This window comes from Haliotis rufescens, unplaced genomic scaffold (assembly GCF_023055435.1).
Source record: "Haliotis rufescens isolate VD_foot unplaced genomic scaffold, xgHalRufe1.0.p SCAF_22, whole genome shotgun sequence".
Lineage (NCBI taxonomy): Eukaryota > Metazoa > Mollusca > Gastropoda > Lepetellida > Haliotidae > Haliotis > Haliotis rufescens.
The window spans coordinates 13,011,223-13,029,918 of NW_025963913.1; the positions used below are offsets into that span (position 1 = coordinate 13,011,223).

General features: G+C 40.2%; 1 protein-coding gene across 3 annotated transcripts in view; it reads left to right on the plus strand.

The window, feature by feature from the left end:
- The window catches only part of LOC124118545 (neuroglian-like), a 104,449-nt gene extending 87,607 nt beyond the window's left edge, over nucleotides 1-16,842 (plus strand). The window contains exons 4-10 of one of the 3 annotated variants that reach the window (XR_007222725.1): nucleotides 2,016-2,386; nucleotides 2,942-3,070; nucleotides 3,187-3,289; nucleotides 4,062-4,252; nucleotides 5,508-5,639; nucleotides 5,866-8,250; nucleotides 10,701-11,702. Coding sequence is in view for 2 of the 3 variants with exons in the window: in XM_048401540.1 (XP_048257497.1) it covers nucleotides 2,016-2,386; nucleotides 2,942-3,070; nucleotides 3,187-3,289; nucleotides 4,062-4,252; nucleotides 5,508-5,639; nucleotides 5,866-6,047 (1,108 nt within the window). In the remaining variant the exon portion in view is untranslated. Of the gene's footprint in view, nucleotides 1-2,015; nucleotides 2,387-2,941; nucleotides 3,071-3,186; nucleotides 3,290-4,061; nucleotides 4,253-5,507; nucleotides 5,640-5,865; nucleotides 11,703-16,142 lie in introns of those variants that run through there. The other 2 variants (XM_048401541.1, XM_048401540.1) reach the window with 2 other exon arrangements.
- Nucleotides 16,843-18,696: the final 1,854 nt, after the last annotated feature.

Below are 18,696 nucleotides of genomic sequence, written 5' to 3' on the forward strand. Positions count from 1 at the left end.
AGCTGGCCAAGTGGACTTACTACGCTGTCTGTGGAGAGTTACGTTCCTCAACCTTGTCAGGTTCAGCTGTCTGTGGAGAGTTACGTTTCTCAACCTTGTCAGGTTAAGCTGGCCAAGTGGACTTACTACGCTGTCTGTGGAGAGTTACGTTCCTCAACCTTGTCAGGTACAGCTGGCCAAGTTGACTCACTATGCTGTCTGTGGAGAGTTACGTTCCTCAACCTTGTCAGGTTCAGCTGGCCAAGTGGACTCACTACGCTGTCTGTGGAGAGTTACGTTTCTCAAACTTGTCAGGTTTAGCTGGCAAAGTGGATCCACTACGCTGTCTGTGGAGAATCACGTTCCTCAACCTTGTCAGGTTTAGTTGGCCAAGTGGACTCACTACGCTGTCTGTGGAGAGTTACGTTCCTCAGCCTTGTCAGGTACAGCTGGCCAAGTGGACTCACTACGCTGTCTGTGGAGAGTTACGTTCCTCAACCTTGTCAGGTTCAGCTGTCTGTGGAGAGTTACGTTCCTCAACGTTGTCAGGTTCAGCTAGCCAAGTTGACTCACTACGCTGTCTGAGGAGAGTTACGTTCCTCAACGTTGTCAGGTTCAGCTGGCCAAGTTGACTCACTATGCTGTCTGTGGAGAGTTACGTTCCTCAACCTTGTCAGGTTCAGCTGGCCAAGTGGATCCACTACGCTGTCTGTGGAGAGTTACGTTTCTCAACCTTGTCAGGTACAGCTGGCCAAGTGGACTCACTATGCTGTCTGAGGAGAGTTACGTTTCTCAACCTTGTCAGGTACAGCTGGCCAAGTGGACTCACTACGCTGTCTGCGAAGAGTTACGTTCCTCAGCCTTGTCAGGTTCAGCTGGCCAAGTGGACTCACTACGCTGTCTGTGGAGAGTTACGTTCCTCAACCTTGTCATGATCTGGTGGCCAAGTGGACTCACTACGCTGTCTGAGGAGAGTTACGTTCCTCAACGTTGTAAGGATCTGGTGGCCAAGTTGACTCACTACGCTGTCTGTGGAGAGTTACGTTCCTCAACCTTGTCAGGTTCAGCTGTCTGTGGAGAGTTACGTTCCTCAACCTTGTCAGGTACAGTTGGCCAAGTGGACTCACTAAGCTGTCTGTGGAGAGTTACGTTCCTCAACCTTGTCAGGTACAGCTAGCCAAGTTACTCACTAAGCAGTCTGTGGAGAGTTACGTTCCTCAACCTTGTCAGGTACAGCTGGCCAAGTTGACTCACTACGCTGTCTGTGGAGAGTTACGTTCCTCAGCCTTGTCAGGTTCAGCTGTTAATGGAGAGTCACGTTCCTCAGTCTTGTCAGGTTCACCTGACTGTGGAGAGTTACGTTCCTCAGCCTTGTCATTTACAGCTGGCCAAGTGGTCTCACTACGCTCTCTGTGGAGAGTTAGGTTCCTTAGCCTTGTCAGGTGTATCTGTCTGTGGAGAGTAACGTTCTTTCATCTTGTCAGGTTCAACTGTCTGTGGAGAGTAACGTTTTTTTCGTGTTGTCAGGTTCAGCTGGCCAAGTGGTCTCACTACGCAGTCTGTGGAGATTAACGTTCTTTTGCCTTGTCTGGATCTGGTAGCCACGTGGTGGAATGCCACAACCTTTGCACCACGATTACAATCCCTATTCCTGTCAGCATTAGTAGTCATAGGTTTAACCAAAGTGTTACATGTCAAGATATGACTTTTTGAATTTTCCTTCCAAATAATCCATCAGCAATTGAAGTCAGTCACAGAAACTCTGTTATGCTTGGAGAACCACCACACATTAGAGTAGAAGACGAGTCAAATGAATTCCTCTTTTTTGTCAGATGGTTATAAAAATACAAAATTTGAAAAAATAATGTGTAACAGTGTATATTGCAATGCAATAGCTACAACGAATCCTATTTTGATTAGTGATTTTAATGGTCAATGTTAACTAACATCGTGTGATCATGACAAACTGATGTAGCCATTGCTAATTACAGTAGTTATGTAAAAGAGGATCCCATTATTTAATCTTTTTTTACCAGGTACACATGGCAAAAGAATGGAATTGATTTCAACCCTAGTGGTAATGATGACCGATTGGTCCAGCTTACCAATGTTGGAACCATCGTCATCAACAGACCAGAAGACAAAGATGAGGGGATTTTCCAGTGTTTTGCTGAGAATGATTATGGCAAGTCAGCAACCATAAACATCAACCTGCGTGAAGCAAAGCTGAAAGAGTTTGATGTGGAAGCAGACGTGACATTCTCACCATATTTGGGGGAATCTCAGACCTTGAACTGCGTGGCCCCAGAGAGTATTCCCCCTCCGGAGGTGTACTGGGTCATCAAGGAGCAGTATGGCGGCTTAACACCCATCAACTTCGATGCCAGAGTCACCATGGATCATGAGTGTGAGTATTGTGTGGACAGACATTCAATCATCAATGGACATAGAGAAGGAACAAAAAAATCCATCCTTGTGATAAGTGACCGCGAAATGGGAAAGATTCCATTTCAGTGGCCTCTGACTGCTTGAGTAAAGGTACCTGGGTTGGTGACTGTGGCTGTGGCCTGGCTGACCACTGGCTCTGTCAAGTGGCTTATCATTGCTTTGTTTCCTAGTTTACTGTTCATTTAGTATCATTGGTGTTATCTGTCAGTTTCAGCATATCGTGACATGGAAAGCTAAATCCTGGGCTGTGCTGTTCTGTGTGTTTGTTGACAGTATTACTGTTTGAAGAAAATTTCATACGTCCAGTATGCATCTACCTAAACAGATCAAGTTCCACTCGACAAAGTTTCAGAAGGAATATCTACAAATAATACCATAGAAATAATCAGAACCACTATTTACTTCTGGATGAGAGTAGTAATCCTCAGAGCCTACAGAGCGGCAGGGCAAACTACCTTTTGGAAATGAGAACCCCAAAATACATTTTGTTATATTTATATTTCCTATGTTTTAGCTCGTCTGCGTATCACCAATATCAAGGCTGTTGACAGTCAAGATGGAAAAGCCTATGCCTGTATGGCCATGAATAGAATTGTGCGTAAAACCACGCAGGGAGCGCACCAGTTTATTATACCACGGGGATGTAAGTAGTTTCACATCTCTGGTGATTTCATGAATGATATAACCTTGATTTCCTGTGTCCAGTGTACATGGTGTGAGGGCTTAGTCATTCTTATCTTTGTAATGTTTGGTTTGCAGCTTCAGAAGTTCAGAGACCAGTCACCTACATGTGGGCTTCCCCGACTGACCATTTCGGACTACGTGGGGATGAATTCAGGATCAAGTGTATATTTGCTGGAAAGTAAGTCAGGCCTCAACCATGTTTCAACAGTCCCCCATGAGCCAACAATGACTAGTGAAATGAGTGTCATGTACAAAATACATTCATTCATGTAGAAAAAACTTGGTGTATTTCTTCTCTTGAAAAGGCCTTGAATGTGGCTTTAAACATGATTTGAAAATGTTTTGGTGAAAATAGGTCCACGGTCAAGGTCAGGTTTTTGTAAAACACAGTTGTCAGTTTCTGAGCCCTGAGGTTATACATTTGCATGTGTCTTTACAAGTCCTACTACATGAAAGTCTATCAAAGGTCAAGGTCATCTTTCAGGTAATAGCGAAACATTGCCAGTTACTGTTGCGCTTTACTTTGTACAATCTTACAATCTGAGGACGTTGTCTTGATTAGGATCAAGGACTGGAAGTAATGTTGTTTGGACTGGCAACTTATGGTGGTATTTTATGACTTCAGAGGCTTTGATCAACTGTCGCTGAAGGGGGTGCTTCTGTTTGTTCAAGTACTTGAAAACACCAATTTATACAAGTTTTGTTTCAGTTTCATTCATTTACGTGTCTGTAACTTCAGTGAGCATGGCGAGTACTAGTTAGTCACGGCCGTTATTTGATGATACATGTGCCATGTCACACATGTTAACATGAGATGATGTTGTAACAGTTGTATGCGCATTTCAACAAATTCATCAGTATGATTGAATTGATATTATCAACATGATCAAGTTGAGTGTTTACACACAGTAGTATTGGAGGAGTATTGTTACTGATTGTTGCCATTTCAGTCCCACACCAGACGTGCACTGGGTGCGCCCTGATGGCAAACCTTTGCCCGACTACGCCAAGCAGAGTAGCTTTGGGCAGGAACTTGTGTTTTCAAGGTTGGAGTTTTCTGATGGAGGAGAATACGTGTGTTGGGCAACGAATGCTCTGTCCCCTCAGAGAGTTCAGAGAACCATCACCGTGAGAGTGGAGTGTAAGTAAACCATGTGTCTCGGACTTCCTATAAGCAGGGCGAGGTACTCGAATGTAAGTAACACATTTGTCCCAGACATTTTATAAGCAGGGTGAGATACTTGAATGAAGTGACGCATTTCTCCCGGACTTTCCCGGACTCAATACGCAGGGCGACATAGTTGAATGTAAGTCACACATTTGTCCCAGACATTTTATAAGCAGGGTAATATACTTAAATGAAGTGACGCATTTCTCCTGGACTTTCAATACGCAGGGCGACTAAAGCCCCATTCACATGGACAAAATTTACTCATGTAAGCAAATTTACTCATGTAAGCAAAAGTATATTTACATTGTGTTCACATGAAGTTTATGCAAGGCAGAAGTAAACATCATTTCATAAACAAATTGTGGACTTTTATCATTTGAGGCCATGTCGCTGTCGAAGATAGTCAACCAGAGGCGAAAGAGAGACTTTCCATACTTTCTTAGTATGGGAATAGTCTTAGGATTATGGAAAGGAAAGAGCACTTTGGAAGAGAGAACTTCTCAACACTGGTGGAACAATGTCGTCAAACGATCATTTGATGATAAACTGTGGATCGATAACTTTCGCATGACACGCGAAACATTTTATGAACATGTTATGTTCTTTGCAAGGAACTACAGCCGTATTTTCCTGATATCAGTATCTTGGATTTAATAGGCTTACGTAAGCAAATAGAGAATCTGTTCACATGAACAGAAATACTCCAGGAGCATTTATACTTATGAGTTAATATACTTTTACTAGACCTCATCAGGTGTAGCAAATATACTTTTACTCATGTCTCTTTACTCCTGGAGTATATTTACTCACGTAAGCAAATGCGTTCACATGCCACCATAAGTAAATTTACTTATGCAAGTATATATACTCACGTAAGTAAAAGTGTCCATGTGAATGGGGCTATAGTTAAATGTAAGTCACACATTTGTTTGAGACATTTTTCCGGTAGCTGAAAGATCCGTATGAGCTAACTTCACCATGTTGTGACAGATGGTGTCTTCCATCTTTCACATGTGTATGTTGTATTAGTAATCTCACTGTCTGACAATTCAATATCATGAATCTGTAGATGCCAAATGTATTCAAAATGGTATACCCTGGTAAGTTCCACCATGAATTAGACTTGTTCACACTACACAGTTCACCCTGGCATTGCTCTTGTCGGATTTGATAGACACCCCACCTTAATTTAATACTTTGTCATGTTTATTTATAATTTTGGCAGCCCGTCCCTACTGGATTGAGAAACCCAGAGATGTGGTGTTGGGTATTGGAGAGACTGCTCGCTTCAAGTGCCTGGCCGATGGAATGCCAAAGCCTTCACTGAATTGGTACATCAACACTGTACGCCTGGGAGGTGAGAATCCACAACATGTATTTGTGGCTGGTTTCTCTGTAACCCTTACATCTGTCCTACTTGTAGCAACACTGGATTAATTGTCATTCTGCTTTGTACAAAGTTTGGTCGGCTATGGAGGGGAATGGATAAATGTCATCAAGCCCCTGCTACGAGGTGTGAACATAGCTTTGGTGTGGTTATTGACTCTATTGTGAAACAATGTCCAAATGATGCCCTGTTCCAGATGCCAACATGGATAAGCGGTTCAAGAGAATCGCGTTTGATGAGGTTATGTTGGTGAATGTCACCAAGGAAGATGCCATGGTGATCCAGTGTAACGTCACCAACAAATACGGCTACATCTGGGGAGACGTCTACCTCAACGTACTGTGTAAGTACCTGCTAGGTTTCATACCTCCTGTTTAGATTCCGGGTTAGAAGTGGCTCACAACAGCCTATGTAGTTATAAGAAGTGACTTGGATGAATTGGGTGGTCAGGTGTGTTGGCTGATCGTGTGTCATTGTACCCTGATGGAAGGGATCATTGCTCATAATATCAACCACTGGATTGTCTTGCAAAGACTTGATTATTTACAGGCTGATGTCATATAACTGAAGTAACTGAGTGCGGGATTAATCAACAAACAAAACTCAAGTTTTCTCCACACATTGTCTAGTCTGATAACGATTCATGTTATGTTTTATCACATGCCCAATGTATATTCTTTTTTTACTTCAATTTCATTTCCTTACCATCATTATCATACTCATCGACATTCCTCGGGTTTATATTATGTTTTATTTTGAAGTTCATAGTTAGTTTATCATGTTTTTGTAACACTTGCAAATACCGAATTATCTTGTTTATTTACACTTTTTGTCCACTTATATTTCATATAGAACTGACCGAAATATACCTAAATACATGTACACTGCATAGTTGTTTGTAAGCTGCTTGATTAGTAATTAGTAGCTTGAGTTATGTCAATTTATGGTTTTACAGTCTAGACCTGCTAAGATGTTGATCTTCAGCCCAAGGAATGCTGCAATTTTTTTCAGTTGCAATTCCTAATTTTGAATTTTAAAAATATCAACCTCTGTGCTATTCAACTACTTTAAGGCACTTTAATGATGACTTGTATTTCACTGATGACAGGGTCGACAAAGACGAAGTGGCTTTCATGATTAGTGTTACGTTTTTGAATTTCATTATTATCGTCATCGTTGAGTTTCGGAAATATTTCACCTTATCCTGCATTACATATTGCATTACCTTGTGTTTCATGCGATAGTGTTGGATGCTTTAAAACTGATCCTATGACACACTTTGCATTTCTCCCTTCTCATTCTCTTTCTTATGGCTCTAGAGTGGAGACGTATTTTTCTGGAAGAGAAAAAAACGTATTCCCCCAATATTTCAGAGTTTTAGAACTTATTCTATCTCACGCTATGTATTTCATCCTTCTTCTTCGATCCGGGTGTGGAAACGATCCCAAACCAGTTTACAGCTTCAAAAAGCACTGCACCCAAACACGTCCCAGCCATCACGTGCCGCTAACAATGGACTGTGCACGCTCTGATTCCCGCGCAACTTGATCACACGACCTCCCAGGCTTGCTTATTCTCTTTTTTTATCGCCTTGGTGTGGAGACGTTTTTGGATTTGAAGAGAATTATTTTTGGTGTGTGCTCTGTAAAAAGTCGGCCAATCTTGATTGTATTAAGCGTACACCGGATGGACGTTCGCCTGAGCGATTGGTGGATGCAGAAGAGTTGAAAGGGATTGATATTCTCTTCCATGTGCGACGGAAATGGACAGTCTACTGTATGAACGCGTTCTCGTCCATGTTCGTCAGAGGACTGTAGCCGATATAGCCGATATCGGGATCAACGTTCCATCCTTCTACATTCATTGGAGTATATTGAACGACACCCTTTTCCAAGGGATCAACATACACCTCCAGGGGATCAACATCACCACTCTACGATCGACAGATTTACATTTAAACACCTCTTCAAGGAATAAACATACCATTCCTAGGGATCGCCATCCCCTCTACCAGTCAGACGATCGCAGGCACAGCCAGGATCGATATCAACATACCCTTTCATGGGATTGACATACCTCTTTACGTGATCGATATGCCACTCTCCCATGGCTATAGGATCACTGGTGCTGTCAGGGTTGAGATCCACATACCCCTCCCGGTAGGATTGACATGCCACTCTCCCATGGCCATAGGATCACTGGTGCTGTCAGGGTTGAGATCCACATACCCATCCCGGTAGGATCGACATCAAATGCCTGTAAAGGGATCGTCGATCAACTTCTGAGGATCATCGTCACAACAATAGCCAGGAACAGGATCGACATTATTCGTTCTAGAGAGAACATTCTGATCAGAGGGATCAATCAGGATCTATTTCCTCCTTTATTATACATCACCGTATACAATCATCTATGTTATATACAAATGACCGCTGCGCTAGAGCAACATGGTTTACATGTGGTCAATTCTCCCCTTCCACGTCGTGCAACTACTGGAGTAACATCATTTTTCCAAGGATTCGATTCTTCATCACTTCTGCGAACAACGATCTCCGATGAAGTGGCAACTACACCCTGTAAGGTCTTCTGGCCCATATAACATACAACACAGAGGTACGAACACAAGACGTTTACTTGACAAAGACAATAACGAGACTGGTTACAATCGAAATCGGATCACGCGTCATAGTCCATGATTCCACGTGCAGCCACACACTACTGTTGGGGACCGTTGCGTTCTGGCGAAGCTGTCCAGTACCGGGAACAACCTCACATTCCTCCCCTCTCAAGAAAGGTCTGGCACGACTTGATCAACACTTACGACGACTGTTTCTCTCGATGAACGATCTGATGACTTGACTTGCAGGAACTCACCATAACACTTGGATATCACAAATCCACACTTGAAATGCTGTTTCTTGAACTTATGTCCTCCCAATATTTTCACAGCAACACGATCACCAACATTAAACATCCTTGAAACTCTTTCAGATGTCTGTTCTTGACGATGTAATTTAGCTAATGTATGAGATTCGACACACTTATCCCATAACTCTACACAGCCATCCATTTCCTCCCCCACAGAAGAAAAATCGTCTGACACTAACTGGTGAATCAAACTGTTACGACCAAACATAACAAAATACGGAGCAAAACCAGTGGTGCGATTTATCAACAAATTATGTGCTAATACAATTTCTGGCAAAACTCTGTCCCATGTTTTCTCACACTCTGCTGTCTTCACTAACGAAGTTTTTAATGTTCTGTGAGCTCTTTCGACTGGATTAGCTTGTGGTCTAGCAACTGGAGTATAACTACATCTAATTCCCCAATTGGAAGTAAACATACTGAACTCTTTGGATGTAAAGACAGTGCCATTATCCGTATGTAAAACCCTTGGCGGACCAAATATGGAAAACAGACGTTCCAACACTGTTGCAGCACTAGATGACGTCGCCGTACGAACTGGAAAGGCGAAAAACATCCTACTCAGATCATCTAAACATGTAAACACATACACATAACCACAAGACGAACGTGGAAGTGGGCCTACAAAATCGCAATGAAGAACCTCCCAAGGACGCGAAGCAGTAACTGTAACACCTAAAGGAGATCTAGGTATAGCATGTGGACCCTCTATACACACAGTACATTTCTCCACTATTTCAGCTACCTCGCGTTGAGTAATTGAAGAATTAACTTTCTGTGCTAATTGCCATGTTCTTTTTACACCAAAGTGACCCAATTCATGAGCTTTCCGAATAATAGCACGTCGTTTATCTTGACCTCTAGTCACAGCAAATACAGGCAATTCACTTCCATCTTCAACAGGCATACGACTCAAAACATCACTTAGAATGTTTTCATTCCCTGGAATATGATCAATGTCAAATGAGTATTCAGAAAGTTCTAAACTCCATCTGGCGAATTTCTCAGATTTTGATGTCAAAATGTATGTCAGTGGCTTATGATCAGTTCTCAACCGAAAAATCTTCCCGAACACATAGGGTCGAAATTTTCTAACAGCCCAAATTATCGCCAGTGCTTCTCGGTGGATAGTGGAATAATTTCGTTCAGTTTTTGAAAGTTTCTTTGAAGCATAACTGATGGGATGGCCATCTTGTAAAAGTACTCCCGCTAAACCTGTCTTACTTGCATCAGTTTGTATAACGAATTGTGACGCCTCTGCACTGAAATCAGGATGTTTCAAAACAGGGTTAGACGTCAAGATCAACTTGAGCCTTTCAAAAGATTCCTGATGTGGCGACTGCCAACAGTAGACACGCTTTTCAACAATACGACTGAGAGGCATAATAAGATCTGAAAAATTTGGAATAAACCTCTGAAAGTACGTTGCAAGACCTACCAACGAACGAACCTCTTCCCACGAAGTCAGAACCGGAAACTGCATGATTGCTTCTAAACCTTTCTTACCCGGACTAACACCTGAAGCAGAAATCTCATAACCAAGATATTGGACACTTTCCATGAAGAAGAAACATTTGTCTCTGAACTCCCTAGCAGCAGTTTGAGTACGCTCTTTGGCCTTATCAAGTTCTTTAATCAAAACATTTTTCAGAATTGCATAATCAGCTTTGTTATCATCAGGGATATCGTTAAATACCCGTGAGCAAAACCCTGCAGGAAGTACTAAAGCTAAACCACGTAACTTCTTCTCAGAGTTCCAATTAAGACCCCAAGCTTTTACTTCATACACATTTTCAATAAAGTTCGCAAAAGTTGACTGTTTTGGATCAAACAAAGGAATTCGGAAGTGCTTGATATCACCAGAATGTTCTTGATGTGTACCACCTTCGGCCATGATGAATGGATTAGTATTCTTGCTCAAATGTTCAAAGTCAATCACAAAGTAGACGAAAACGTTCAACCACAAGGTCAAAATGGCAAAATGGAACAAACTCACGTTACAGTTCGATGAAGAGAACATTCCTTGAATTTCTCCTTAAAGTAGCACTTTCTTCAAAGTTCTTTCATGAGTTCACACTTCAACACCGCTGCCACCATTGTAAGGTCTTCTGGCCCATATAACATACAACACAGAGGTACGAACACAAGACGTTTACTTGACAAAGACAATAACGAGACTGGTTACAATCGAAATCGGATCACGCGTCATAGTCCATGATTCCACGTGCAGCCACACACTACTGTTGGGGACCGTTGCGTTCTGGCGAAGCTGTCCAGTACCGGGAACAACCTCACAACCCGGAGACTTTCACTGGATTTGCCAACTCCACCAAACCGCAGAAGTTGATCTGTCCGAAATCCGATTCCACAAACCGTTGCCGACATGGTACCCACAGGCATGGGATCACGATGCGCTAGCCATCACGTGGGAAAGTCATAACACATACATGTGTGGTAGATAGTAGTTCTGTATATATTAATCATGTTTTATTAATTAGCTTTTGATTTACTATGTATGTTGTCAATAATGGTATTTTGTATATTTCAGATATTGCAGTAATCAAGAATTATTTATTGTATTTCTCATTACAGGCTGCATACTTAAGTAGTTGTAAGTCAAGTATTATCATTAAAGCCCTATTCTAATGTCATGTTTTACTTAGTGGGTCAGTCAACTGCTTGGTGGTCAATCAGAGTGTAAGCCCAGGCGTCCTCTGGATTGGCTAGTTTTAAATCTCTGTGTCCCACTTTCAAACCCCTTTGTTTTCACCCTGCACTTGGCATTAATACTTCACTGTGCACTGGACTGGAAGAAAGGATATACTTATATAAAGGTTAGTAGTTAAAAGTTATAATTGTATTTTATGCCAGTATAATTATGCAAATCACTAAAGTTTAATAAATGTCTTTATAGATCCTTAATTATATTTAAACATGTCACATTTACTAGTATTAGTGTGTGCATGGTGAGTGTATGTATACTAGATATATTTCATTTCACTATATGTGTGTCTGTGTTAATCTAGGACATTTGTGTATTCTGTAACTTGTATTGTGTATTAATAATTTGATAATAGTTTACATGTAAGGTTCATGTGTGTAGATGAAAATACCTTCATGATGTATTTTATATCATGAACAGGTTTTCACGAGGGATTTGATCTATTTACAAGGGATCGTGACCACCCAAATACACCCCGGGGGGATTCACCGGGTATAAATATATGTATACTTATATATTGCTTGCATTGTAACATAATATTATATTTATTGTACCATATTTATATTAAATGTGTAAATCCATTAAACTTACATATCTAAGCTTATAATTGTGAAATGTTATAAATGATATATCATGTATAGCTTATAAGTGTAGTAGATTATTAATTAATCTGCTTCAGTTTTGATGTACCAGATATAATTGTATGTTTATTATTGTATTCATTGTTCCAGGGTGTCGGTTTATCACGACAGAAAATAAATAATCAGACCTCACACCCAAGCCTGTGTCATTATGTTATCTGGGACACATATGCACATATAATAGCTACAACACATGTATCCTCCGAGAGGCCTTCTACCTCAAGTACTGCAGAAGATAGTGGTTACTAATGAGCTTCGACTACTTTTAGTCGTACCCTTTTGGCCAGTGAGAAGTTGGTTCACCATCCTCGTAAGTGTCGCAGATCGAAGACACCAGCTACGACCAGATCTACTACTTTAGCCACATTCAAAAGAGCTATATCCATCACTTGACATGCTTCATCTCTGCGTCTGGCACATCTCCCAAAATCTCTAAAAGCCGAGGGATATTCCCGAAGGGTGGCAAGAATTATCACAGATGCGCATCATACCACCACAAAGGCACTTTATGATCACAAGATGAAGGCTTTCAAAGGTTATTTCAAATCCCAGGATATTCAATCTCCGACCATTGTAACACCTTAACACTAGATTCAATAGAGTACCCGCAGATCTTGTGTTCTTCAAGGAGGCCGAAGTATTGATGTAGAGATGAAGATATGTTATGTCATATACACGGAAGTCGCCACAAGGCGTGGCGGTTTGTGAAAACAGTGTCCCGAACCTCTACCTGCTAACCTCTGTCTAGTAACATGTTAGTCTCGGTAGCTGTTTCAACGACCTGTACTGGTGTTGTCGATGTTCCACTTCTCGCTATAACACACTCAATAACTACAGTCGTGGTTGAAACAAACAAAGCAAAAAAGAGATGCCATGTTGCTCCGCCTTGAAGCGTATGTGGGGGACAGTCTTGGAGAACTTCATGGGCCGTACTAGAGATGATTCCATCTTTAGTAGCCGGGAGCATACCCATTCACCAGGTTGTGGTTGATAGCTTTGACAAAGCTTCAAAAGAGATGCCAAGCTGGCCCACCTTAAGTCCGCCGGGGGTATATGTGAGGACTGTCATGTAGAGCCGTTACTACAGGGAGAAGGGATGATCCACTTTCGCACACACAGGACAGGTTTATAAGTCGTGGCTGAATAGGCATCCACTCATACAAAGCTACGCCTTCTTTCAGTTTATCAACATCCTGTGTGAAGACACATACCACATGAGCGCTTCCCGAAACCATGTTAAGTACGTACAAGTAGTACAAGGGTTCTTTAAGAAGCAACGCATATACGAGTTCGGTCTTGACCCCAAACGATGTGACAAACGCCAGCTTCCTTGTGCACGTCTCACAATTGAGGTGTTTGTACAGCCTAGCCACCTTTCAATCGTGGATTAAATGCATTGTGTGAGATTGGATCAGTTAAAAAATGGTAAATTTTAAAATATATCTATAATACTTATCCTATCTCACACGCCAAACGCCAAAGTTACAGCAGCCTCTATGCTCTAAAGAAGAGAATGAGTATACTGTGGACGTCATGTGTTGAAGTCGCGCGGGAATCAGGTGGTCTACGACCCATTGCTTATGTTGGTGGCAATGGAGACGACTGGGGTGTGTTTGAGTGAGGTTTTTTTTGAAGCTGGAAACTTAGAATCATTTCCACACCACGATCAAGAAGAGGGAAGAAATGCATAGTATGACATAGGATATGTATTATAAATATACAATTTATTGTATAAATTTACAAATCTCTTCCCAAAGCTACATCCAACACACTCTTTATTTACTGAGCACCATCAAACAATCTATTCATTTTCACTATCAACATAATTACTTTTACGTTTGGGTAATTTCCACACAAAATATATTCATTATTTTCACCAGTGCAACATGCTATTCATTCTGGGCATATTACAGAACGTACTGTTCATCTAGATAAATATCTACACTATTTTATTTTATGTCATTTACCTGATATATTTTTTTAACCTCACACTTCTTCTTAAAGTTATCCTAGTGTTGCTGTCATCATTGGAATACCAGCAGCTCTAATTGCTGTCAACGTTGTCATTGCTTCTTTTATTCTTATTTAATACATTAATATGGGGTGGGGTGGGGGGGGGGGGGATAAACGAGCCATAGAATCAGCCTTTTACATCTGCAACTCGTGGCATCAGATATATAGTTACTGTTCTAGTAACAAAATTAGTATTTGGTATTGTTGGAAAGCCACAGTTCTGATCTTCGCGACCGTGCATAATCTCAGTTGCGCAATAGTAAAGCCACAATTAACAGAGTTCTATCAAGAAAATGACACTAAAATTTAGACTTGAAGTTTTCTGGGTTTCTTGACCTTATTTTATACGCGATCAGTTTTTTCCTTTGATGTCATGGCAGAGAATATGGACACATCTTTATCCACTTTAACCACGTACGTATCCAAAGTAAACCAGGCCCTTGAAGATCCGAGGTAGAATGGGTCTTCAGCAACCCATTCTTGTCGTCAAAGGCGACTATGTTTGTCGTAAGAGGAGATTAACGGGATCGGGTGGTCGGGCTCGCTGACGTAGTTGATGCATGTCATCGTATCCCAGTTGCGTGAATCGATGCTCAAGTTGTCAATCACTGGATTGTCTGGTCCAGACTCAATCACTTACAGACCGCCGTCACATAGCTGGAATATTGCCGAGGGCGGCGTTAAACAACAAACAAAACAAAGCAAAACAAGGTTGAGGTTTTAAGTGCATATCGTCAAGAACATGTGTGTAATTTTAGTCTCTCTAATTTAAGTTTGTTTTGTTCTGTAACAACTGAACACATGGTTTGAGCTCATGCTTTTTTTACTAGTTTCTTATTTTACCAACGAAAAGAATCCTAAAAGTTGGTATGTTCCAACAACTTTTGTATTTGTATGTCAAGGTTATTAGATTTTACGTTGAGGTATAATATGAACGTGAGTTGTCGAAAGGTTAAGTTGTTGCAGATCCAAATAAGCCTTCACCCACCCTCTCTCTGTGTGTTGCTAAATGGGTTTCGTTGTGAAGTCTTTCACTTAAATCTTGAATTTCAGAAAGGTAAGGCTATAATTTCACACATACATAAGAAGATAATGAAAAGCTCTTACTTTAGTTACAATCTTGAATGATAGGCACTAAGACCTAAGTTTGCTACAGAAACATTTTCTAAGTTAGCACTTTCCTTTAAGAAAACCGATGTCTTTGTTACTCAAGTGTTTCCACAGCTGATATAAATCCAAGTGTTTCCACACCTGATATTTATGGTTTATTTTCTTTAATTGTTCTAAACCAGTTTCAGCTGAAGTAACCCCTGTTTTTCAATTTAGGAGTATTTTATGGATGAAATAATTGATTTCCTATCAGTTCAAGTTGGACATACGGCTACTTTCTAAGTTGAAAAATATTGCTGCCTTCAAGCAGTATTAATGTTGGGTTGATTTTAACACTCATTCATTGGCATAAGCTTTTGATGGACTTTGCATGATGACCATTTTGTTGAAAGATTTCTGTGTCATAGTGTTCTCTGTTTTCTTGTCCTTTACACTAAAATTGTGTTACAACAGAACATATCTTAACGAAAATGGATTTAACATTTTGAATAATCTAAAAATACCAATAAATGCATTCATAAAAACTTCCATTTTACATCTGCTTATTGTAGCGGTACTTCCAGTTGTGATATAAAGCTTGTGCAGCAGCAAACACACTTTCTTATTTTATTTTATTTTTTCTATTTCAAATTTATTGTTGATGTTGTATGCTTTACATTTTACGGTTTCAGATTAAACTTTTGAAAATACACTGAAAGTCGTGATCTCTTTTTTTCAGTGCTTTTAATCATAAACATGGCAAAATGTTATGCACTTTCAACTGGTTCCTAAACTACGCATGTATTCGTGTTTGGTTATCAGGTTACCCTGATTAATCTGTAATATTTTATAATATAGTCGCATATTTACATTCATGATGTGACTTATAGAAAAGGTAATTAAGTTTTATACACGAATTTAGATAAAACACTTTATGAGTCAGAAAAAAACAAAACAAATTATTGTGGTACACAGTTGTATCTAATGGAAGAAAGTTCTTTGTTTCAACAATTTCAACACCATATTTTGTCACCATTGTGTCGTTCCTGCTAAATGCATATACTTGGTGTCATGTTACAGGTCACACAGTATAAGGTCCATTGATGTGAACACTCCAAACTTCCAGACTCGATTTCCCGTAAAGTAGTGAAAATTGAGTTGGAACAAAAACCTTCTCAGGCAGCGAAATCTCAGGAATTGGATCGTCAAGACATAGCACGTAATACACCAGTGCCAGGCCAGAGGCTAGAGAATGGTGCTAACACTCGCACAGGTATTAGTGGGAAGGATACAACAACTGACATGTTACTCTTGTACATAGTCAGTACATTCAGCAGCCTTCTATCGATTGTAATGTGACAAAACTTAGTGTACTTGGTCCTTGAGGTGGAGTCTCCATGTACTGTCAAAGTCACTAGATTATGAAACGGTTCAAATTCATGAAAAATCGACGCATGTATTTTGTATCGTATATCAAGGTCACTTTGAAGGCCATTCCTTCAGGAAGTATTGGCAGTATTATATGGCGACCTAAACTTGTAACACCACCTTAGTTTCCAACAAGTAGTATTCTCTCCTGTGGTTGGATGATGTTGAAGGTCAATGTCACACCATGTGAAGAAGACTTCCAAAAAAGCTTTTGTATACAACATCTTGCGTGTTTATAATTGGGATTTGATGGGATTTACATAATCTGCATTTGGCGTGTGTTTTCCCAAACTGGATGTGATGTAATTAAACCAGAAGTGCTTATGGCTTTGTTATTAAGGTAGCTCGCGGCATAGGACTTTCTGTTTCATGCCTTTGGCATGTGTGAAGACAAATGTCACCTGATGTTTACAGCAATAAAGGCGTTTTGTTAGTCTGATGGGAAAGCTTTGGAGCATTTAGGAAGTGATGGGGATGGGGTTGCTGTTGTTGTTCCATGTAATACGATCTCTGGAGCTTGTTATACATCTCCTTTCAACAGGTTGGGATTAGTCCCAGGAGATTCAGCTTCTGCTTCAGAGATGTAAACAAGATGTAAACGTCCTCCATATGCGGACTAAATTCATGCAAAACGTTTATTGTGTTTACAGGCCCAAGCCATATGTATCGACGGCAGTGAGCTAAGCACTAGCTTTGGGCACCCGGTAGTCAGTAAATGATAGTTTTCTGCCACTATGTTTGATGTGTGTATTTGTTCTTTGTACTTGTAGTTGCTCACTCACTGAAACATTCTATGTTGTTAAGGTGCTCATTGGGACTTTCTATTTATTTGTGGTTTCTCAATGTAATGTTCTAAGTACTTGTAGATTCTCTCTGAAATGTGCTATTTACTTGAAACTGCTCGGTGATACGCACTAAGTACTTGTAGATTCTCTCTGAAATGTGCTATTTACTTGAAACTGCTCGGTGATACGCACTAAGTACTTGTAGGGACTCCGTGAAAATTTCTCCCTGGAATACTTTATGTACTTGTAGTTTCTCCCTGGAATAATTTATGTACTTGTAGTTTCTCCCTGGAATACTTTATGTACTTGTAGTTTCTCCCTGGAATACTTTATGTACCTGTAGTTTCTCGCTGAAATGCTTTATGTACTTGAAGTTTCTCACTGAAATACTTTATGTACTTGTAGTTTCTCCCTGGAATATTTTATGTACTTGTAGTTTCTCCCTTAAATACTTTATGTACTTGTAGTTTCTCCCTGAAATACTCTATGTTCTTGTAGTTTCTCACTGGGATATTTTATGTACTGGTAGTCTCTCCCTGGAATACTCTATGTACTTGTAGTTTCTCCCTGGAATACTCTATGTACTTGTAGTTTCTCCCTGGAATACTCTTATATACTTGTAGTTTCTCCCTTAAATACTTTATGTACTTGTAGTTTCTCCCTGGAATACTTTATGTACTGGTAGTTTCTCCCTGGAATACTTTATGTACTGGTAGTTTCTCCCTGGAATATTTGATGTACTTGTAGTTTCTCCCTGAAATACTTTATGTACTTGTAGTTTCTCCCTGGAATACTTTATGTACTGGTAGTTTCTCCCTGGAATACTTTATGTGCTTGTAGTTTTTTCACTGGAATACTTTATGTACTTGTAGTTTCGAACTAGAATACTACTATGTACTTGTAGTTTCTCCCTGAAATACTTTATGTACTTGTAGTTTCTCCCTGGAATACTTTATGTACTTGTAGTTTCTCACTGCAATACTTGATGAACATGTATTTTGTCCCTGGAATACTTTATGTACTTGTAGTTTCTCCCTGGAATACTTTATGTACTTGTATTTTCTCCCTGAAATACTCTATGTACTTGTAGTTTCTCCCTGGAATACTTTATGTACTGGTAGTTTCTCCCTGGAATACTTTATGTACTGGTAGTTTTCATCCTGGAATATTTTATGTACTTGTAGTTTCTCCCTGAAATACTCTATGTACTTGTAGTTTCTCCCTGGAATACTCTATGTACTTGTAGTTTCTCCCTTAAATAGTTTATGTACTTGTAGTTTCTCCCTGGAATACTTTATGTACTTGTAGTTTCTCCCTGGAATAATTTATGTACTTGTAGTTTCTCACTGGAATACTTTATGTACTTGTAGTTTCGAACTAGAATACTACTATGTACTTGTAGTTTCTCCCTGAAATACTTT